This window comes from Fusarium phalaenopsidis (assembly GCF_050370095.1).
Source record: "Fusarium phalaenopsidis strain FUZ10S chromosome Unknown contig_32278, whole genome shotgun sequence".
Lineage (NCBI taxonomy): Eukaryota > Fungi > Ascomycota > Sordariomycetes > Hypocreales > Nectriaceae > Fusarium > Fusarium phalaenopsidis.
Genome location: NW_028145417.1, coordinates 46,187 through 68,238, shown reverse-complemented (window position 1 = coordinate 68,238; position 22,052 = coordinate 46,187). Strand labels below are relative to the sequence as shown.

Genomic DNA, 22,052 nt, shown 5'->3' with positions numbered 1-22,052 from the left:
TTAATGAGAGACCGGAAACTTTCCATATCAGTGCGGTGCATTTCAATCACCCGGCGGGATAATCTCTTACCGATAACATCTAACAAAGGGCTTCCGATATCTCTCCGATATGTCGCGTGTCAGCGCGAACTAAATTGCCGTTTGTGATTGGCTAGGGCCTGGCGGCTTGCGCATAAGCCTCCCAATTGGCAGAAAACAAGGGCTGGGAGTTGCACTGGGCAAGATTTTGTCAAGGAGGGAGTCGAATGGCAGCTTGGAGTCGACCAGTCGGTTCTCATAACGGGAAAGGAGAGAGCTTGAAGCATTCTAGGCCCAGCAATTCAAGATTCATGTTCCCGTCTTCTGGGAGACGCCCCGTCGTCGCCCCCACATTGGAATCATGCCATAAGGACTGCCTTGCCTTCATCATCGTGCCAGTACCGCTTAAAGCGAATTGTTAAAAATAAGAAAAGTTTTACTAAGGCCCACGGTTATAGCTATATATGCGTGCCAACCCAGATCTGAAAGGCACCACAGATCAGTGACCAACTTAATGCAAGCCAGAATCAAGGCAATATTCCAGAGACCAGCGATTAAACCTCTTATCCTAGCTCCTTGTCCTTCTCCTTCTCTTCAAGGTGGGTGGATTCTACCTGAACCTGCTCGACCTTCTCATTGAGAATCTCCTCATTCTCCTCCTCTTCGATGGCATGCTTGTACAGGCCCCTCTTGATATCGCGCTGCCACAGCACGTAGCCAGTCAGAAACAAGGAGACCCAGATGACGCAGAGACAGATGCTAGCAGTAAAACCCCTCGTCCACTGGGGTCCCTCAGTGACAGGGAACACGACGACGTTGTACCAGGTGAAGAAGGACCAGCCGACAGTCATCTATCGAAAAGAAGGTAACATGGTTAGCTTAAGGATTCCCGTGTCCCCCCGAGATGTAAAGCAAAGAGGTCGACTCACCATGGCGCCAGTCGTAAAACTCTTGGCTTCATTATCGTCCTTCATGATAAGATGGACGAAAGGGAAGAGCATTGGGGTGACGCAAGAATTGAAACCCATGAGAAACCAGGCAGCGAACTTCATACCAACGGGGATATACCAGATCCGGAGGCAGATATTTGAAAAGATAAGCACGGTGCCGGTGAAGAGGACCGGCATCCAAATGGGGTACACCCTACAGGAGTCGGGGGTTAGCCCTGTCTCCCAGAACCCAGCACAGGGAAGTTGAACTGGGACTCACATGACGAACTGGGGAACAAGAATTCCAACAACAATGGCCATCAGTTGAGTGCCGGTGGGCAGGATGTTAATCAACTCGATCGAGTATTGACCAGTAGACTTGACCCAAATACCCATCTGACCAGCAACCCAGGTCGTGAGCTGGTAGCTGCCAGTCAATGTGATTAGCAGTGCATCTCCATGACGCGTGGGTGACAACTTACCAGACGTAGGTAACCACAGCGAAGTAGAAGTGCCAATGAGTGAAGACACGCTTGAGCATGCGCTTGCCAATCTTGGAGCTCTTCCTGACACCGTCGTCCTGCATGCGTGCTTGGGCAAGCTTCTGCTCCTCCTCCTTGAGCCACCAGATGCGAGGGCTAGTAGGCAGACCAGGGAAGAGGAAGAAGCCAGCGATCGCAATGGGGAGACTGATGACTCCATCCACGATGAAGACCCAGCGCCTATGAGAAGGGGGAAACATTAGATTGATACGCATGAGCAGAAGGGGAACGGGTACCGACCATCCTTGCATTCCAAGCTTTCCGTCAAGTCCAGCATGCGCAGCAGCTTGCATATATCCAGCAAAGGCGGCGCCAATGTTGCTAGACACATACCAGACGCCTGCGCGCTTAAATACCTCGTCTGAGCGATACCACGACGCGAGAAGGTAGAGGGAACCAGTGGCGGCAGGCGTCTCGAAAAGACCCATGAGGAACCGCATGCCGTAAATCATCTCGACGCTGTTATTTCGGGATTGGATGAAGGTGACGATAGACCAGAGTGTCTCACAGATAGGGAGATACCACCGTGCTAGCTTAGGACGGGAGATGATCATCATGGAGGGGATTTCGAGGACAAGGTAGCCGATGTTGTAGAAGGTGCTGAACAGGTTGTACTGGATTCCCTGGATGTTGAGGTCCTCCTTCATTCCCGAATTGTAAGCATTAGTGATGTTGGATTGGTCAAGCCACTTGATGAAGACTAGAACTGGTTAGATTGTGAGGTTGAGAATATTGTCGGGAAAGCCTACATAGCAAGCAACTACTACGGTTAGCATGCTGGGTCCAAGTGGAGCGGGCTGGCGTGCACAATGTAGACTTACATGAGAGGAAGAATGATGCGGTCCTGCTTCTTGACAAGAGCAATCTCCTCCTTACTGTAGTGGCTAGGGTACCAGTCAAAGATGTAGAGCCAGGCAAGTCGGAGATCCCTCTTTGGAGGCTTTGTGGCGGAGCTCACCACAACGCCGTTCTTGATCACCTGCTTTGGGCCGACATTCGCATCGTCCGCCGGAGGAGGCGGCTGGTGGTTGTTCTCCTGCTCTGCCGCCGGGGCAGGCTGGATGGCGATGTCATCGTTGGCCTTGTGCGGTTGAGCCGCCATCTTTGACGAGCCGTGTTGCTTTCTTGTTCTGAGGTGAACAGGGGAAATGGATAGAAACGAGGCCCAGGGTTTTGGCTGTGGGATGCTGGTGATCGTCCAAGAATCTGTGGCAGTGGCGGGACGAGATGGAGTTTTAATATCCCATCACCAAGACCCCTCTACTCACACCTGCGGGCCCCGCTGTTGTCGTCCGGGGTTATGGGGCAGCGACGACGGTCACACGGCGACTTCCCCGGCTTCCCCGCAGAGTCCAAGCCTTGCCTTGCCCGGTGCAGTGCTGGGCCACCATCCCAGAGATGCGAATACCACCCTGAACTGCGGGTGGGTGCTTCTCGGGGTAATAGCCACGGAGGAATTGTCGCGGAGAAATCGTCGTTGGATGCTTGGCGTCGGCGGTTGGACAATGGATGGCGGAACAATGGTGCCGGACCCCGGAGCATATCGACTCCGGAGGAGTGGGGGCATACGGAGCAGGGATATTCGATAGGTAAGCCGAACTGCTCTCGTTTTGAATAAGAGCCACTGGACAGGAAGCATCAAGTAGCCGGCCTCCCAGCTTCCGCGTGCTCCTTGATTTCGCCGGCTTCGTTGACTTGGCAAGCCCCAAATATCTTCCCCCAAAGCTATTATAGCCATCTGCTTTCCTAGCTGCATTATTTTCTTACAAGCTCAATCCCTGCGCAAGACGTAAAGGACAGCAAGATGTCCGAAGGGGAGAGTAACGGTATTGCCCAGGAGCCTCCGTTGCCAGAGGTTGCGCTGCAACAAAAGCCACCTCAACCAGTCGCTGTTGTCCATCATCAAGGATCACTCAAGGATCCTATTCCCTTCTCATCTCAAGCGCCCCCAATATTACAGCCTGAGACGCCACAGCTTCCCCAGCTTCCACATGAGCCGCCTCCTGCAGAGCAATCTCCTTTGATCCAGTCCCCGCAAACGCAACTAGCCAGCGACGAGGACTCCTTGGTAGGAAATTCTACTCCGATCAGCTCTCCAACGGAGCCAGATGAACCAATCCAGGACGGTCCTGCGTTGACCGGAGGCGCAAGTATCGGCGATGAGCTTGCCGGTCTCTATGACGAGAATATCCTCGCCAAGGTCTACCGGACGGCGACGAAATCTCTGATCGGGGAGAAGCGCTTCCCGGACTACTTCCCCGAGTACGTGCCGCAGGAGGGAGAAGATTCCGGCAACTACACGCTACGCGAGGCCGATTTTTGGACCTGCGGCTTCTTCCCAGGCACACTATCCCTACTGCTCGAGCGCACCATCAGGTTTCCTCGCAAGATCTGCATCTCCAACGAGGACGCATCAAAGGCGGGTAACATCAGTATCGAAACAATCCGGCTGCACCTCCAAACCCTTTGTGACACCTGGAACAGGCCACTCCACTGCATGGCTAGCCGTACCGATACCCATGACATCGGGTTCATCGTCATGCCGTCTTTGAGGCTGGACTGGGAGCTCAATGGGAATGTCCAGAGCCTCAGCTCCATTATCCGCGCTGCACGGAGCCTAGCCACGAGATACGTCACTACCGCGGGGGCGATCCGTAGTTGGGACTTACTGCTCAAGAAAAACCTTGAGATCCGCGACCAGACAGAGAATATGATCATCATCATTGACAGCCTGTGCAACCTGGACCTGCTCTACTACGCTGCTGAACACTGTTCTAACGGGCAGGAGCTCTTCGATATAGCCACTTCGCATGCAAACGTTCTCCTCCGGTCGCATCTCCGCGAAGAGAAGCCTATTCCTTTGTCCAAGAGATGCTACACAGGGCCATGGTACTCTACCTGTCACGTCGCCAACATCGACCCTCGAACCGGCGAACTAAAGGCTCGTCTGACTCACCAGGGCTACGACAACGAATCTACGTGGGCGCGAGGTCAGGCTTGGGCCATCCTAGGCTATTCACAGACGTTCATGTCAACCAAGGATAGGATATTCGTACGAGCAGCATGCGGTCTCGCCGAGTACTTCCTATACCGGTTAGAGACAGCCCCCCAATACCTACCTATGGATAGTCGCTACGTGCCACTTTGGGACTTTGACGCACCCATTGACGACAGCGAGAGTCCCCTCCGCGACTCTTCGGCCGGTTCCATCGCTGCCAACGGATTGTTAGTGCTCTCTCAGGCAATGGCGGCACTGGGCCAGGACGACCTCGCCGGGCGGTACCGCCAAGCGGCTATTGACATCGTCAGGGAGTTGCTGGGCTTTGCACAGGCACCCGAGAAGGCGCGTTTGGTCAAGGGGTCCGTCAATGCTATCGAGGTGGAAGACGAGACTCTCCGGACGTTTGATGGCATCTTAAAATATGGTACGGCTAATAACAATCAGTACTCTAAAAGGAGGTATGCCAACCATGGATTGGTATACGGGGACTATTATCTAGTTGCGTTTGGGAACCGGCTGCTGCAAATGGGTCTTGTGTGACAAAGGAATGGCTTTAGTTAGTAGCTAGAAATATGTAGGTAAATGGCGTTCAAGACTAGAGTTTAGATTTAGATCCTGGAAGAGAAGAGATTTTGATGATTTATCAACCATGAGTCACACCGAACTCTTATCTTTCCTTAAATTCGCCCAGGCTTTGTCTGTGGTTGAATTTAGCCGGCCGGCTACAATGATCTGTCGACGTCATCAGGAACTGAGGTTCCCTCGCATCATTTTTCGCGGAGTGTCGGAGATATGGCATTAGCTCTCGCGGACTCTCGGCCGGCTACTCTATCCCCACAAGTCTATGCAAGCTGATTTGACAACGGCAAAATCGGTTCAATCTCGGGAGTGAGAGGCTGGTCAAAGGGCTCGAAGAAGCAGCGGGGGGGCTTCCAAGCAACCCTGGGAGTGAGGGGCTTCGTCTTTTAAAAAGGGTGACGACGCGCCTTTTCAGGAGAAAGACGCTTTTGACAACAGAATGTCCCCTGACATTGTTTAGTTACTACTCCTCTGTCCTCCCATCTATCTGAAAACTTAGACAAAATGGCAGCTCCACGTGAAATCCGCTGGGGAATCCTTGCTACTGGTGCAATCTCAATTACATTGTATGCTCATCTCCGCTAAAAATGAAGCCATTGACTGACAAGCCCTAGCACCAAAGATCTCCTAGTTGATCCCAAGACTCGAGACGTCAGCAACATCAAGCACACCGTGGTCGCAGCAGCTTCATCCAGCTCAGCCGCACGCGCCGAATCCTTCCTCAAAGATGTTGGAGCCCCTTCGACTGCGAAGGCCTACGGCTCGTACGATGAACTCGTCAAGGACCCCAACGTTGAAATCATCTACGTTGCTACTCCCCACTCACACCACTACCAGAATGTCAGGCTTTGCTTAGAAGCCGGCAAGCATGTGCTGTGCGAAAAGGCTTTCACGGTGAATGCCAAGCAGGCGCGTATTCTGGTGGAGATAGCAAAGGAGAAGGGTTTATTGCTGATGGAAGCGTTCTGGACGAGATACTTTCCCTTGACGAACTATGTCAGAGAGACTATCAGCTCGGGCAAGCTGGGAACGATCTACAGGGTGTTTTCAGATGCCAGTGCCAGGCTATCCCCCGAGGCCAACTTTAGCGATGGAAAGCACAGAATGGTGAACGCGGATCTTGCTGGCGGTGCGTTGTTGGATCTTGGAGTTTACAGTCTTACTTGGCCGTTCCTGGTATTCTGGCAGACCCAGGCTAAAAAGGCTCCCCCAAAGGTCGCTGCTGCTATTACCAAGGTAAGTTCTTGAGCCATATACTTTCAAGGCCTCGCGTACTAATAGCAATAGTATGAGCAAACGTCTGCGGACGAGAGCACCACCATTCTTCTGACTTTTCCCCGAGACGTTGCCTCTGGTGGCGACGCCCACGCCATCGCTACAACGTCCATCCGGATTGGAAGTGTTCGTAGTGATCCCAAGCCCCAACCCTGCGTGCGGATCCAAGGAGAGCTAGGCGAGCTGCAGCTCTTCGACGTCCCACAGTGCCCCAACACTACAAGGATCGTACTCAACGACGGGAGTGTCGAAGAAAAGAAGTGGACGCAGCCCGGTCCCGGAAAGGGCAGTGGTTGGTTCAATGGATTCTTGACTTTCATGAACCCGGAGGGTGAGGGCCAGGGTATGTTCTGGGAGGCTGATGAGGCGGCGTTTGCCATTGTTGAAGGGAGGAAGGAGGGAAGGCAGATGGATTTGAGTGAAACTATTGCTGTGATGGATGTCATGGATGAGGTGCGTCGTCAGGGTGGTTTGGTGTACCCGGAGAAGATTGAGACGACAGACTACCCTGTGTCTATCGGTCGATGAGAGTCAGGCGTAGAGTTACTGGGGCTCTGGCTATAGAACTGCCTCCGTAGGAGGATGCTAAGAAGTGCTAATGCATCAAGAGCATAACTCCCAAGTTTCACTACAGGTAACCTTCTATTCTACTTAACATAGAACCCGAGATGCTCCCCCTTCTCTTCAAGGACTGTGAGTCCATTGCCCATGAACCTGAATCTGTTCCGGCTGTTGTACTCAAATTTAAAGTCCTCAGTCCTGAAACTCTCCAAAATTTCTTTGTAGTGAATGATGCTCCCTGCATACATGGCGGTTACCTTGCCATCCACCACGTTGTTCTTGTACCAGGATCGGCAGCCACTTGTCCAGACAGTTCGCTTCAAGAACTCGTGGGTGTAGGTATTGTAGTCAGCCGTTGCATCAGTATCGACTGTGACAGACCTATTTGACATTTAGTATGAGTATCCCCGTATGAGCAGAGGTAAGAGTGAGGGTACATACTTGATATCGCCTGTTGAGATCTTCTTGATCCACCTCATAATGTAGTCGGCTGTCCAATCCATAACTGACAACAGGCTCCCATGGCCGATCGGGCAATTGGGCCCGTTGAAAATGAAGTAGTTTGGCATGTTGGGAGCGCAGATACCAAAGTAAGCTGCTGGATCGTCCCGCCACTGGTCTGCAAGCTTAACACCATTCTTGCCAACGACTTCCCAGAATGGGGTGAAGCTGACATCGAAGCCGGTAGCGCAAACAATGATATCAAACTCCTCCTCGGAACCATTTGCCGCCACAATTCCCGTCTCGGTGACCTTCTTGATGCCCGAGAACTCTATGGCCACATTTGGCTCCTGAAGTGCTTCAAGATAGCCTTCGCCAGGAGTAAGCCGGCGGCAGCCCACCTTCCAGTCAGGGATCAGCTTGGCGCAGAGGTCGGGGTCGTGATTGAGTCTTCTTTCCATTTCGTCCTGAAACACCTTGGCCGCGGCTTTCTGCTGAGGAGTATCGACGACAAGGGCATAGAAAAACTGGTTGAAGTGATGCTCGATGAGCTTGCGCATCTCGCGCAGCTTTTCGGGATTCTCTCGGAATTCCTTCTTCTGCTCTTCAGTGTACTGAAAGTTCTTTCCTTCAGGAGTGAGCTCTGCCGCGAAGTTGGACGAAATCCAAGTGGGCGATCTGATATAGGTGACAATCTTGGCCGCCGCTGGTTGCATCTTGGGCAAGATCTGGATTGCCGAAGAACCATTGCCGATAATGGCGACACGCTTGCCGGTCCAATCAAGGGATGTGTCCCAGGCAGCACTGTGTAGCCGTCTGCCCTTGAAAGAGTCCAGCCCTTTGATTTCTGGCCAACGCCATTTATGGAGGATGCCGGACCCATTGACCAACACATCCGCCTCCTCCTTGATGATGGTTCCGTTCTGGTTGACCTCAATCCTCCACTTCCCCGAAGCCTCATCCCAGATGGATGAAGTAACCTTGCTGTTCAGCTGAACACGCTCATCGAGTTGATATTTATCCGTGGTCCTCTTGATGTACTCCCAAATTTCTGGGCCCGCGGCATAAAAGCTAGTCCAATCGGGATTTGGTTCGAAGGGGAAGGTGTAAATATGTGCTGGAACCTGGATGGGATGGATGTTAATTGGCATGATCCAGTTTTGCTTTCCTTGGTAGCACCTACGTCGCACGCCACACCTGGGTATCTGTTTTCCAGCCATGTTCCGCCTATGTCGGAGTTCTTTTCGTAAATAACCAGATCCATGTGCTCTTTCATTTCCAGTTGGTGCTTGTACTTGTACGCCATCATCAAGCCAGAGTAGCCAGCTCCGACACAAACAACTCGGAGCTTGCGAGGTTTGTAAACCGGCTTTTCCAAGACGGGAACCCAGTTGGAGGGATTATCAAGACCTGATTCCCGTTGCGTGCCAGCGGCAGTGGCTTCGTAGGTCGCTTCGAGGCTCGGAGTCATCTTTGAGAATGGGGTTCTGAATTGAGGATTTCAAGCGCAGCAGTGAAGTGACGATTGAATGAAGGCTTGGTTGGAAGTTGGGAAGAAGAGCAATTCGAAGAAATCACATTACATATATACTTGTAAACTGTCATGTAGACGTGTGTCCGAGACCATGATTCTAGCACGCCGATTCAGCGGCTCAGCAGTCTCAGCTACATCACCGGAGAAGGTCGAGACTAACACGCCGAGTCTAGATTTCACTGCAGTTATGGCCTCGCTGAATTGGATCCGAAACGCTTTTTAGGGGTGTTTACTTGTTCGGGCCAGCCCGCAAAGTACGTGGACATTCTTCCCGATGCACTTTTCGGAAATGTAAACCCACAAAAGAGACAGATCCAAAGCAGGGAAAGGACTAGCTAGTCAAAAATGAACGCAGGGCAACACACAATCCCACTGGTCATGGGGGCGCTGGCCTTTCGGAGCGATGCACTTGCCAGAACTCCGGATCGGAAGCCGGGTCTCGTCGGGACCCCTTCTTTGATGAATCCGGGATCGGGATACCCCTCAGCTTCTCATCTGCGAGACCAACGGCCTCCCTAGGTCGACTTTACCGGCTTGGGCATGCTGGCCAAGAACCCCGCCCTCAGAGGGCGGTCCCCCAGACCCCAGACCCCAGAGTGGCGAGGATCCTAGCCGTTTCCGGGGTAGCGTACCTGAAAGTTGAGTGGTCCAGCCAGTGGCGATAAAGGTGATTGATTTCTTGATTTCTTCAAGTTCACTCCAGTACCCGCCCCCTCATCTCTTATGTGGCTCAGTCAAGTACATCACCCGTGGCTCCTACAGTAGCCCGCAGAGTACCCAGGGGGTTAGGTAAGCAAGTTACGTACCCCTCTGTTCATCACAGAGGGGGCATCACAACCTGTAACTGCGTCACTGCTGTAACCACCTTGAGCAACTTGATTGCCTCATTTCTCCACCAATTGAAGGCCAATTTTAATAAAAATATAATCATTAAAAAGCGCTTCATCTGATCAATTGATTCTGACAATTTGAACCTTCTGGAGGCTATTCCCACATTGTTGTGTATAAGTGAATGTGATGCCTAGTCTCGGGCCCGCGACTGCGGCACGGGAATTGTCATCCCGGCCACCACAATGCACGCCTCGACCCTCTCGTCATCCGAGTAGTTATTAGGCACGCGATCATAGCCGAATCCGCCCCAATCTTCTCGGCGTGATAGATCCTCTTCTTGATCGCTATTTTCAGGCGAATAATCCCCTCTTCCGGCCGCCAAAGCGGCTTGTGTGAATCCCTCGATCTGTGTGTTCATGATGATCTCAATATCGTCACGATCCTCCTCCTCGTTGCCGGGCAACAGCGGCGTCAAGTCTCCCGATGATACCGAGAGAACATCTTCAGGTATATTATCTAGCTGACCTCGCGAGGCTGCCACCTCTCGCAAGGCTGCAGCCTTGTCAAGGTCGGCCAAATAGTCGGCGGCCTCGGGAATAGCTTCAAGAACGTGCCGGCTCCAAATTCGATAGTAGAAGTGCCGGGTTTTCTCGTCAGCTTCGGTCCAAAGGCGCCGGCGATACTCTAGGACATCCCTTTCTGACTTATCTATTAATCTCTGGCGGTTGGCCTCTTGTGAAGCCATCGCGGCCGCTTCTGCCGCTGCCTTTTCCCGCTTTGCTTTCGCGGCCGCGCCGCCACGGAGACGAGGCCGGCCATCGTCACGAAGGCTCTGAAGGAGGTTATTCTGCTGCCGGGTCAGTCTCTTCTCTTCTAGTCTCTTATCCTCTTGCTCTCGTGCTTCAACCATACGCTTTAACTCATCTACACTAAAGGCACCATCTTTGACGCCCTTAATTTGCCGTCGACTTCGTGTGCGGCGTCCCTCAAGTCGTATATGTTCCTTGTGTAAAGCGAGGCTATTCTCATGTGACTTTTGAGTCACAATGGCGAAGTCAACGCACGCTTCAGCGTGCCGGATAACCTTCCTCGTTGGTGTATCAAGGAGGGATATAGACCTTTGAATAGACTGATCAGAGAGCTGCTTCTTGACCCTCCTCGGGGTCACCTTATCCCTATTTAATTTGACTGGGAATAGGGGCTTATCTCGCTCTTCAGCGTGCCGGCGGAGCGGACCTAGGATGACTTCTGGGTTGAAAGGGGATAACCCTGACTTCTCGAACCCGACATATATGTGACAGGCCTTAAAGGCGGCTGCATACATCCGATTCCACTGGTTCAGGAAGTCGAATCGAGAGATCTGGAGACCGCCGGCCATCATGAAGTCCCTGAGTGCGCACTTTTGCTCATTCTTAAGGTATTGATAGACCCCTACGTCAAGAGGTTGCAGACGGTGGCTCATGTGACTTGGGAGCCGGTACGGGATGATATCAAACATCCCACAATACCATAGGAATTCAGGATCCTCATGAGCGGAAAAGGAGTCCATCAGGAGGAGCCGGTACGAGGTCGGAGCCTTCTTGACTTGGTAGCGAGGTTTGAACGCATATTCCTCGTCAAATTGGGACTTTGTGATAGTCGTTGGGTAGCCAAACCACTCCTCAATAGAGGATCCGGCGAAGGTCTCGCTGGCGGCAAAGGAATAGCGGTTAAAGTGTTGCAGCCATTGGACAGCTCGATGAGAGTTATTAAAACCCGTATCAGTGAATGTGAGGACAACCCGGCCGTCAATATCAGCCCGGGTATATTCCTCTAATAATACCTTCGCCGTGAGTATCAGGAACGAAGGAATTGACTTCCCAGCTGCACTGACTGCATCAACAGAGGTCAAAGACTCCTTATTCCCGGGCTGAAAGACAGTCGTCCGTGTGTTCCGTTTCATCCGCGTAGAAAAGAGCTTGATACTACCATTTACCCACCCAATTTGTAAGGGGTCTCGTCAAAGTTCCAAAGATCGCACTTTTGGATACCAAGGGTGCGCATCAGGGCGTCGAATTCCTTGAACCAATTGTCGATGTGGTGTATGTCAGTCTCGGCGGCGGCACGGGTGACTTCTTGGACTTTTGGGGACTTATACTGAAGCTCTGGATGACGCTTTTTAAACCTCCGTACCCACGATACTGATACAGGAGGCTGTGGGTTATTAAATCGGTGTCCTCGAAGGAAACTGGCGTAGTTACGGATAGAGGCTTCTGATACCGCAAAAGCACTCCTTTCAACTGAACGGATAAAGGTCACTATAGCCCGTTCTTCCGGCCCAGTCAGCGCCGTCGGAGTCCCTCCTTTGGAGTCAGAAGGCAGCGGCTTTCCAGCTTTCAATAGATATATATATTTCTTAGTTAGGGCAACATTTGCGTGGTGGAGCGCGGCTGTCTCCTTGATGCTGTGTTTGCCTGGTGAGGGGTTCGCCCGAGTTGTCGGCGGGGTTGATGCCCCCGACAGATACGCATGCGCCGCACGCGCCGCAGCGGCGCTCTCTTTGCTTGAAAATCGAGGCATAGTTGGTTTCAATTGAGTATAAAGTCTAGCTTTAATTTGAAGCTATTCGGACCTCAATTGGTGGAGAAATGAGGCAATCAAGTTGCTCAAGGTGGTTACAGCAGTGACGCAGTTACAGGTTGTGATGCCCCCTCTGTGATGAACAGAGGGGTTGCGTAAATCGATTACCTAATCCCCCGAGTAAGCCATAACATTTCGTGGCATTCTGTCGTCCAGACGCATGTATCCTACTTGATCGCGGAAAATCAGTCAGATCTCATCGTAAAATGCAGCTTCCACGATGCCTGGTAATGCCAAGCAAGAGAGTGCAGCGTAGAGTGTCACCAGTACTCGGAGCTTGTGGGGCCGAATCCCTGCCGAGTTACTTGCGCGGGGACTTCCATCCCACTGCTAGAGTGCTATCAGAGCGTCAGAATACTATAATGGCGATCTGTTTGTGCACTAATGCTACCACAACGGGCTGATCGAGACTAACAGTAATTGGCTTAGATCCATGCCGAGGAATACAGCAAGTGAGCACCCATGTCGGTTAACGGGCACCCGGTACTCGGGCGTCCCATAAACGCCGTGCTGGACCCGCGTTTGCCACGTCCCCAGCATCAACACTACCTACGATGAGCAGACCGCCCCTGTTGTTACGCTGTTTCCCATCGTAAACGTCAATATCCGAACTATGAGCACTGCCATGCCCACGCGGAAAGTCAAAAGAAGCGAGCGTCGTCGGTGCGCAAAGGCCTGTGACAACTGCAAACGCCGCAAGGAACGCTGTGATGGCTGCCACCCGTGCGGACGTTGTCGCAGTCGCCATGTCTCCGATGACTGCACCTTCACTTCTTCGCCGCGGCTTTCAAGCATCAACCCGATCATCAGCAGACCGGGGGCTCTTCCCGAAGGCCACGACATCCCCGCTGAGGACAATTTGTCTGGTTTGGGGTGGACAGCCAGCCACGAGGAGCCTTCCGCCGCAGCCCACTCAAGTAGCAGTCCTCTTTTGCACGGCTTCAACGGCCTCGACATCACCCACATCCCACAGGTATCAAGGCTGATCCAAGATGGCCATGGAAAAGTCATGTTCATCGGCGATTCCGCCAATCTTGCCTTCCTACAAATCATCCGTCGCTTGGTCCGCGAGTCCCTAGGGCCCTGCCAATTTGCGGAGGATCCATTGGGTCACCTCTTGATTGAGACGACACCCCCCAACCAGTCGGACTGGATCCTAGAGATGGTGAGCCGGCCACCAGCCAGACCTGAGGCAGCCGACGCCCAGTATCTCATCACCTGGTATCTACGCGCCACCAACTGTTTGCTCAATCTATATGACGAACGGGAACTGTACCAAGTTTGGTCTCGATGGATACAAGCCATAGATGATGGACGGGAGCCAAAGGCAGTGAGCGCCATCTTATTCCTCATATTCGCCATCGGAGCCCAGGCCTGCCCAGACGATCGAGACGACGATGCCGAGCGATACTTCAACTACGGGCGATTCTTGACTATCTCGGGCATCATGGAAGAACCAGGTCTCTCGACTGTTCGGGCCAATATCCTCATAACCATGTACCTTCTCGCGGCCTCGCGGAGGAACGCAGCTTTTATGTACTTGGGGACTGCGGTGCGTGCTGCTTACGCACTGGGTATCCATCGGCGTGACATCAACGCCCTTTTCGACCTGGCCGATTATACGGCACGCGAAAGGCTTTGGAAAGCCTTACGCACACTTGACTTGTTCATGAGTGCGTCTCTTGGTCGCCCGCCCTCGACGCACGAGACACGAGATACGTCTGCCAAGGCCAACTACTCTGCCAGCAATGACCTATGCGCCATCTTCGAGGAGATTCTCACCGATGTATACTCGAAGCGCATGGTCTCGACGGATATCCTAGAGAGAATAACCGAACACCACCGGCAATGGACCAACAAATTTCTTACAGGCTTGGCGGTTGATGATATCCAACCGACTCAATTTATCGAGGTGGACGGAGGGAAGACGATTCCCAACATTGGCCTCTTTCACCTAAAAGAGGCTTACTACTGGACGATAATGCTCCTCGCACGACCTTTCTTGATTGAGAACGTATCTAGACACCTGTCAAAGGTGGCTGCAGACGATCCACTCGAAGCTGAGAATGGAGTAGCCGACTCTTCCTCCGACTTGGTTGTGACCCGCGCCTGCGTTGACTCCGCCATCCGCACCGTAGACCTTCTTCGAGTGCTCCAGACGAGTGAGGAAGTTCCAAAACGGTTGCCAGTTGTGGTCAACTCGCTGTTCATGGCAGCCTTGGTTATTGGGTTAGCGCAGCTCGGCGACATGAGCCGCCTGTTCCCCCTTGAGAAGAGCCTATCGTGTGCAAGGGCATTGCTCGCCATTTTCGGCCGCCATGATGCTGTGGCGAGCAGGAACTTGGCCATCGTCGATAATCTCCAGACAGCATGCAGCCTGTATCTTGAGAAGATGGAATCTCGCAGGATGGAACGGCAGAGCATCCTCGTTGGAGGGCTTTTCGGTGTTGTCCATGGTGATACAACGACGGACTGCCCCGTCGCGGTAGAAAGGGAGGAGGCCCACGAGGAGCAGCAGGACTGTACCAGGCTACCCGGACTTGACCATGCGCCCTTCATAAACCCGGTAGGGTTGCCTAGTTGCAGTAACGGCAACTCTCTATCGTCCATCGGCTCCGGATCCGAGCCGATGATTGGCTTGAGCACCGATCTCCAAGGCATGGATGATCTGATACTGCCCATGTACCCGAGGACACTGATGTTTGAGACATTCGATAAAGATATTCCTCTCTTCCCCACCGTAGATGCGAGACACCCTGCATGGGATTTAGGGCAGGAAAATGAAGAACTTCTTATTTAATCTAAGAGGTCAACTTCAATTATCTACTCGACATCCGGTCCCAAGACGATTCCCTGCCCTGGAGCGAGAGTTAGAGCCATGTACCTTGATTATCGGAAGTGGCGAGGTTTGGGTGTTTGAGACCCTGAGACATCGTATCTCAAGGTTGAAATTTCTCAGAATCACGTTATGCGAGACGGATGGTCAGTAGCAGAGACATCACACATTTTCAAAGAGATCTTGAAATGCAAGATGAAAACGATGTTTGCTCCAGTCTCGCTCTTGTCCGCTATTCTTATGATCACATCAGTCTCTTACATGTTCTCAATAACCCACTTAACACCCGAGAAGGCATTTCGCAGGAACTCTCTAGTCTCAGGTAGGATAGGGAACATCCAAAAACAATGCGGCAGACCGTCATAATGGTCAGTTCTGGCATGGACGCCTTGGCTCTTCATCGAACCGGCCACGATCTTCCCATCGTCTCTCAAAGGGTCCAAACCACACGTCACTATATACGTCGTGGGTAAAAGGCCGTGGCTGGCTTGATCGAGGCCAACAAAGTAGTCGGCGTCGTCTGCTTTCGCATTGCATGCATTGAAGAAGGACATCAGGGATGCCACGTCGATGATCGGGGTGTCTTTCTCGTTGTCCTTGAATGCTGTATGCTGTAAGTGATATCTCTCTGGCACATTATCCGGGTGGAACATGACCGGGCTGAAGGCAGCGATGCCTTTCACGGCGTCCTTGGGCAGTTCCGCAGAGCCAAGTGCGACTTTGCGTGCCACTGCAAAGGCAAGGGCGCCACCAGCCGAGGTACCAATGGTATAGAGTTTGTTTGGTTCACCACCCAAAGCCGTCGCATTGTGGTATGCCTTTTTAGTGTTGGTGTTGTTAGCGTTTACATTTCGGCCACTCATGGGATAAGATCAGAGCAACACACCCATTGGAACATTTTGAGAGCGTCCTGCAGCTGTGCTGGTGATTTGTGGGCTGGCGCTTTTCTGTAGTTCACGCTGATGATCAAAGTGTTTGCATTCTGAGCAATTGCTCGGCAAAGCGCATCCTCAGTCTCAAGATCTCCCAAGACGAAGCCACCACCATGGAAGAAAACGCCAATGGGAAGCCGGTCTTGGGCGTTGGTTTCGCGCTGTGGAGTATAGATGCGATAATTGGTGCCTTCGTAAGTGTTGTCTTGAGTCGATACTGTGTTGTACGGCTGGGGATCGGTTGGGGCCAGGAGAGCCTGGAGACCAGCGAACTGAGAAGTCATCTCCTCCGCGTCTCCTCTAAGCACGGGACGGATACCGCCTAACCCTTCCTCCACCTTCAAACTGTTAGACCCATGCTGGCTATTTTATCCGGGGCGAAAAAACTTGCCTTGAGCCACGAAGGAGAGAAGTTCATGTTGACGTAAGGTAATGGTAATTGAGATGGAATATTAAAGGCGCAGTTTTAGAATGAGTAGGCTGTAATTTCGAGTAGACTAATATGGGACTTTGGCTGCTCTTGAGAAGGAATAGAAAGTTGAATATGTATGGCACGAGGAAGGACCAAGACTATCCCTTCTAACGCTAGGACAGCACCAAGAGACCTCTTAATTGGAGCTTTTCGGGAAGCCCTTAGCCGAAGTTGAAACTCTTTATGTCTTCGGGTATCATGCAGCCATGGTGTGGTACAAGGGTAGCAACGGGCCGCGCTGCTTCAAGAGGATCGCCAACTCCACCCAGTATGCAAATGTCACCGTTAGAAGTTGTATCCTCGCTGATATTGTATAGTAAAAGATTAACCAGTAACAAGAGATACAAAGAGAACTACGATATATCGGCATATTAATACTAGTTTATTGCCTTTTGAAGCCCATGGTATCTAAAGAGATCTGCGAGGCTTCGCTCCATGTTTCTGTGCTGCAGGAAATCTCCAAATAGCTTCAGGGAGTCAATAACCAAAGAGATTTCAGTCAAAGTATTCCAGGTACCGTAAGGGATGAACGGCCATGGTAAAACTTTGGAAAGATGCCTCCGTGACTGATGAACTGCGCACCCGAGCCACTAGACTTGAAACTTCAATCCGGGAGGCCGGATCGAAACCGGCGTTGGCTTCGGACTCGTTCCATAAATCAAGCCGGATCGGATCGGCTTTGCCCCCCCCGGCTTCCGATCCGAGACACAGCCACTTCGGAATCATAGAGCGCCACTTCAGCATCATGCAACGCCCATCACGCTGGAATATCCCATTATAATGAATAACGTACTTGATAAGTGAGTGGATCAAAAATCCCTTATCCTCCACCCTCTCTTCTTGATCAATTGATTCTTTACCACTAAGCATATCACAGATAAATTATAAGGCATGAATCCTTCTGGCACTTCATGCCTATCAAAATAACCCTAATCAAGGTCTTAAATGCGCTGCAAAGACCTATAAAATTAGTTATGGTATACTATGGCGCTGATATAATAGCATTCAGTCTCAGCGCGATACTACCCCTAAATCACGCAAATTATCTGATCTAGAGGAATAGATCATAGTTCAGTTTATCCTAGACCTGGACTCGCGAGGGTTTCTCCCATGACTGCATAGTATAGAAGAAATAGCTAACCGACTACTCGCTGACCGGAACGCACTACCCGTCGGCAAGCGCTAGGCTTTTAACTTTGTTAAGTGACATAATGAGCTCAAGACGCGGTTTTTTTATAGATATAACTACTAGAGGGCTAAATATAAAGATCTAGCTAAGATTTAAAAGCAGCTTAAGCTTATAAAAAATATAACTACTAAATATAGTATTAACCTAGCTAATGCCTATAACCCTAATAAGGTTAGCTTTATAATAGGTATTATTATAAATAGAATAGTTATTATAGGCATAGAAAGATATAAAAGACTAAAATTAGTATAGCTTAGAAGCCGGGAATGGATTACTATTATCCAGGCTATTAATGCGGATGGCTAGGCGATCCCACTATTTATCATAGGTGCGGGCTAGTATTACCTCGCTAACTAGTACTGAGATAATAACCCCCTAGATGATTAAGCTATTATAATGTCTCCTAATAGCTAGACTAATAATAAGCTAGGTCTAGAGTAGCTAAAGCACTTTAACTAGTATACTAAGGCGCGATTGGTTAGCCGCTATTATCTTTTAATCCTTAATAGCTATAAAAGTTACTATTCTCTTAAGTTTAAGAAATATTACTAGGTAAATAAGATTATTATAATATATATAATAAGCGAGTAAAATAAATAAGCGAGTGGAATACTTTCCTTAACCTTTAAAATAAAAATTACTATAAAAATATAATAAATTATCTAATTAATTAAAACTTATTGCTATACTCTTCCCTAGATATCTTAATCACTACCTAATAGGTCCTTATATTATGGCCGGGCTTGCCGTAGATACCATAATGCCGAACCCCTAGTCGCGCTGACCTCCCTTGACTACTACTCCGCGATAATTCGGCTACTACCTGCGCATTAATATCCATTTGATTAATTACCTGCCTTCCTTCTTCTACCGTTATAACCCCTCTTTTCTATAGCTAGGTTCTTTTTGCCCTCTAGCGCCGACTAAGTATCTTATTTGCCTCCCGAAGGTCTTTATTCTTAGCAGCTAGTAAGGCAACCCGATGCATAACTGCCTTTATCCCTTTCTTAAGAGACCTTAGGGCTTTAAGGATTGACTCTGGGGAGCTACTTTGATGCCTTCTAATTCGTCTTTTAAGATATTTAGACTAAGATCTAGCCTTAAGCATAGTCTTTGGGGTCCTTAAGACCTAATAGGTAGAGGGTTTAGCCCCCTCCTTAATCGGCGTTAGAGTCTATAGCTATATATTAAGCTTTAAGAGCATACTTTCCGGGTTAAGAGGAATAAGCCCAGCTCCTTTAAAACCTCCCTTAATATTTCTTTTTATTATAGTAGCTTAATATATAGCATAAAAGGCTAGAAAGAACTTAGTCTTCGAAATGTAGGTTATAGAGCATCTGATTAGATGCTCTATTTCTCGACTATAAGCCTTTTTAAGTGGCCTAAAGCACCCGACGTTAAGAGGCTAAAGTAGATGAGATAAATAAGGCGGTATATAAAGCGTGATGATGTTATTCTCCTCGCAATATATCTCAAAGTCGGCCGAGTGGTGGCTTTCATGCCCATCGAGGATTAAAAGACGATAGGGACTAGTTGATCGGTTGGTTGTGTGTTGATTGAAGTGCTTTAGCCACTCGAGACCTATCTCGTTATCGGTCTAGCCATTTTGAGATGTCGCAATAGCCCAATCGCCCGGGAGGTTGCTTTCTTGGTACTAATTGGCGAGGTGATATTGGCCCGTAACCACGATGAACGGCTGGATAGCCTGGCCTTCCGCATTGATCGCCTGAATGACTGTAACCCATTCCCGGTCTCCAGGCTATACTAATTTCGGTCTTCCACGCCTTTCTGCGCCTATGACGACCATTCCGCTCTAAATCAGGCCTATCATAAAGCCAGTCTCATTAAAGTTATAGATATTACCTAGGGTAATATTATATTTCGCGATTATATTCTCTATAAGCTTAAACTAATCGCGAATAATAGCTAGATCTTCGCATTTAGCTCTCTAATAGTTATATTTATAAAAAAAATGCATCTTAAGCTCTTAGTATCGCTTAATGAAGTTAAAAGCCTAGTGCTTACCGATAGGTAGCGCGTCGCGGTCGGCGAGCAATTAATTAGCTATTTCTTTAATACTATATAGTCGCGGGGGAAATCCTCGCGAATCTAGGTCGAGAATGAACTAAATAATAATCTATTCCTCTAGATCAGATAGTTTCTATGACTTTAGTATAATATCGCGTAGAGAAAGAATACCTTGCTGCCAGCGCCATAGCATTATAGGACTAACTTTATAGATCTTTGCGGCGTATTAGAGAGATAATTTTAGGTTATTTTAAAGGGCTTAAAGAGTAAGAAGGATATTAGCTTCTTTATTTAACTATGATATACTAGGTGGTTAGGAATTAATTAATTAAATAGAGATAATATAGGTTAAGGGATTTTTATTCTACTCGCTTATCTATTTTACTCGCTTATTATATATATTACTCTTTATACCGCTTTATTTATCTTATTTATTTTAGCCCCTTAATATTAGGTATTTTAGCCTACTTAAAAGGGCATATAGTTAAGAAATTAAGTATTTAATATAATGCTTTATAACTTATATTTCTAAGACTAAGTTCTTTCTAGTATTTTATATAGTATTTTAGGCTATTATAATAAAGAAAAATATTAAGGTAGCTTTTAAAGGGGCTAATATTATTCCTCTTAATCTAAAAAATATAATTTTAAAGCTTAATATATAGCTATAGACGCCAATGCCGGCTAAGGAGGAGGCCAGGCTCTCTACTACTTGGGTTTTAAAGACGCCAAAGACGGTCCTTAAAGCTAAATCTTAATCTAAATACCTTGATAGATGAATCAAAAGGCATCATAGTAGCTCGCCAGAGTTAATACTAGAAGCATTAAAGTCACTTTCTAAAGGAACAAAGGCAACTATGTATGAGCTTGCCTTATTGAGGGCCGAGGTCCGCGATCTTCAGCAGGCAAATGAGATACTAAGCCGGCGGCGGAGGGCAAAACGGAGGCGACTATAGAAAGGAGGAGTAATAATAGTGGGGGAAGCAAGGGAAGCAATTGATTAGATGAATATGGATGGGCAGGTAGAGGGGGAATCATCGAGACGTGGTGGTCAAGGAGGGTCAGGGCGACTGAGGAAAAGGCGCTGTGGAGGATGCGGCAAGACGGGGCATAATGCAAGAATATGTCAAATAGTTGTTGCAATGTCTGAAGAAGAGTATAGCGACTAGTTTTAATTGATTAGATGATTTATTATGTTTTTATAGAATTTTTAATTGAGAAGGGTGAGGATTTTTGATCCACTCACTTGTTTGATCCACTCACTTATCAAGTAACGTACTTGATAAGTATGTGCACCAGACAAGTAAGTGCACCACTTGAATTTCTACCTTAAAAGGCAATTTTAAATAAATTCTTAAAAATTCAAACTAGGCTTAAAATAGCTAGGTTTAAAAAGTCAGGCTTATTGCATAATATATAACCTATGGTAATTTTTTTAGATTTTTATAAAAATTCTTACTAAGCTAGTACAATAATAACCTATTTACACTGTGTAATTCGCTATTTCTATATAAAAGAAAATTTTTAAAAATCTATAAAAATTATTTCTAAGCATTATATATAGTTAAATAGCTAGAAATATTTTTTTAATAATTTTAATAATTAAATCGCTAGTTTTAGAAATATAAGATTTCCGTATTTTTAGTTACACAGTATGCTGGTGCATATACTTGTTTGGTGCACATGCTTATCATATACGTTACGTTATAAATAGTATTGAATGTTCAGAGCGTACTTATGGTTTCCGAAATCTTGTGTTTTTCACTTTTACATCAATTTTTGTCACTATCTAATGCACATCCATATCAATCGAGAATCTCCTCTATTTATGTTTCCGCAACTAACGGTCCATGACAAGGAACACGATATTCAGGAACGATATTTACTCAAATAAAACGCGTTACATCCGATTCCCATCCTGAAAGCTCTATAATAATACACAAAAAGAACATGTATCTCAAGCTCTTGATCGCCGCTGATACTCAGGCTAGAAGCAAGGCGCTCAGCAGCGACGTCCACCCATACGTCGCCCTCCTCCCATCATTCCTCCACCCATGCGAGGGCCGCCCATCCGTGGACCTCCCATACCCATACGTCCTCCGCCCATATGCCCTCCGTGATGATGGTGGTGAACCACAGTGACTGGACGAGGGCCCACCATGACGCCGCGGGGCTGTCTTCGTGGAACGGGGAGGCACATTGTGAATATTGAAGTGGTTTTCGGTGTTTGTTTTGTGTGGTTGATTGAGAGTTGCTTGTCGGGAT

At 49.0% G+C, this 22,052-nt stretch overlaps 7 protein-coding genes across 7 annotated transcripts; 3 read left to right on the top strand and 4 right to left on the bottom strand.

Moving 5' to 3' along the window:
* Positions 1-581: 581 nt before the first annotated feature.
* Positions 582-2,591, bottom strand: LRP88_00617 (major facilitator superfamily domain-containing protein; the record flags this gene model as incomplete). The annotated part of the gene is made up of 7 exons (XM_083237324.1): positions 582-869; positions 948-1,161; positions 1,228-1,374; positions 1,430-1,669; positions 1,730-2,189; positions 2,239-2,249; positions 2,311-2,591. The coding sequence occupies 7 exons, from the start codon at positions 2,589-2,591 to the stop codon at positions 582-584; spliced, it is 1,641 nt and encodes a 546-aa protein (XP_083105829.1).
* A 702-nt stretch (positions 2,592-3,293) lies between these two features.
* LRP88_00616 (Six-hairpin glycosidase-like protein) lies at positions 3,294-5,030 on the top strand (the record flags this gene model as incomplete). Its single annotated transcript, XM_083237323.1, has 1 exon — positions 3,294-5,030. One exon carries the CDS (start codon positions 3,294-3,296, stop codon positions 5,028-5,030), a length of 1,737 nt encoding a protein of 578 aa, XP_083105828.1.
* Positions 5,031-5,573: 543 nt separating this feature from the next.
* Positions 5,574-6,872, top strand: LRP88_00615 (Gfo/Idh/MocA family protein; the record flags this gene model as incomplete). The annotated part of the gene is made up of 3 exons (XM_083237322.1): positions 5,574-5,635; positions 5,684-6,305; positions 6,357-6,872. 3 exons carry the CDS (start codon positions 5,574-5,576, stop codon positions 6,870-6,872), a joined length of 1,200 nt encoding a protein of 399 aa, XP_083105827.1.
* Positions 6,873-6,991: 119 nt separating this feature from the next.
* Positions 6,992-8,817, bottom strand: LRP88_00614 (flavin-containing monooxygenase; the record flags this gene model as incomplete). Its single annotated transcript, XM_083237321.1, has 3 exons — positions 6,992-7,286; positions 7,347-8,470; positions 8,530-8,817. The coding sequence occupies 3 exons, from the start codon at positions 8,815-8,817 to the stop codon at positions 6,992-6,994; spliced, it is 1,707 nt and encodes a 568-aa protein (XP_083105826.1).
* Positions 8,818-9,901: 1,084 nt separating this feature from the next.
* Positions 9,902-11,434, bottom strand: LRP88_00613 (uncharacterized protein; the record flags this gene model as incomplete). Its single annotated transcript, XM_083237320.1, has 1 exon — positions 9,902-11,434. The coding sequence occupies one exon, from the start codon at positions 11,432-11,434 to the stop codon at positions 9,902-9,904; it is 1,533 nt and encodes a 510-aa protein (XP_083105825.1).
* Positions 11,435-12,955: 1,521 nt separating this feature from the next.
* LRP88_00612 (uncharacterized protein) lies at positions 12,956-15,130 on the top strand (the record flags this gene model as incomplete). The annotated part of the gene is made up of 1 exon (XM_083237319.1): positions 12,956-15,130. One exon carries the CDS (start codon positions 12,956-12,958, stop codon positions 15,128-15,130), a length of 2,175 nt encoding a protein of 724 aa, XP_083105824.1.
* Positions 15,131-15,423: 293 nt separating this feature from the next.
* LRP88_00611 (Alpha/Beta hydrolase protein) lies at positions 15,424-16,516 on the bottom strand (the record flags this gene model as incomplete). The annotated part of the gene is made up of 3 exons (XM_083237318.1): positions 15,424-15,984; positions 16,053-16,443; positions 16,500-16,516. The coding sequence occupies 3 exons, from the start codon at positions 16,514-16,516 to the stop codon at positions 15,424-15,426; spliced, it is 969 nt and encodes a 322-aa protein (XP_083105823.1).
* Between the last annotated feature and the right edge of the window lie 5,536 nt (positions 16,517-22,052).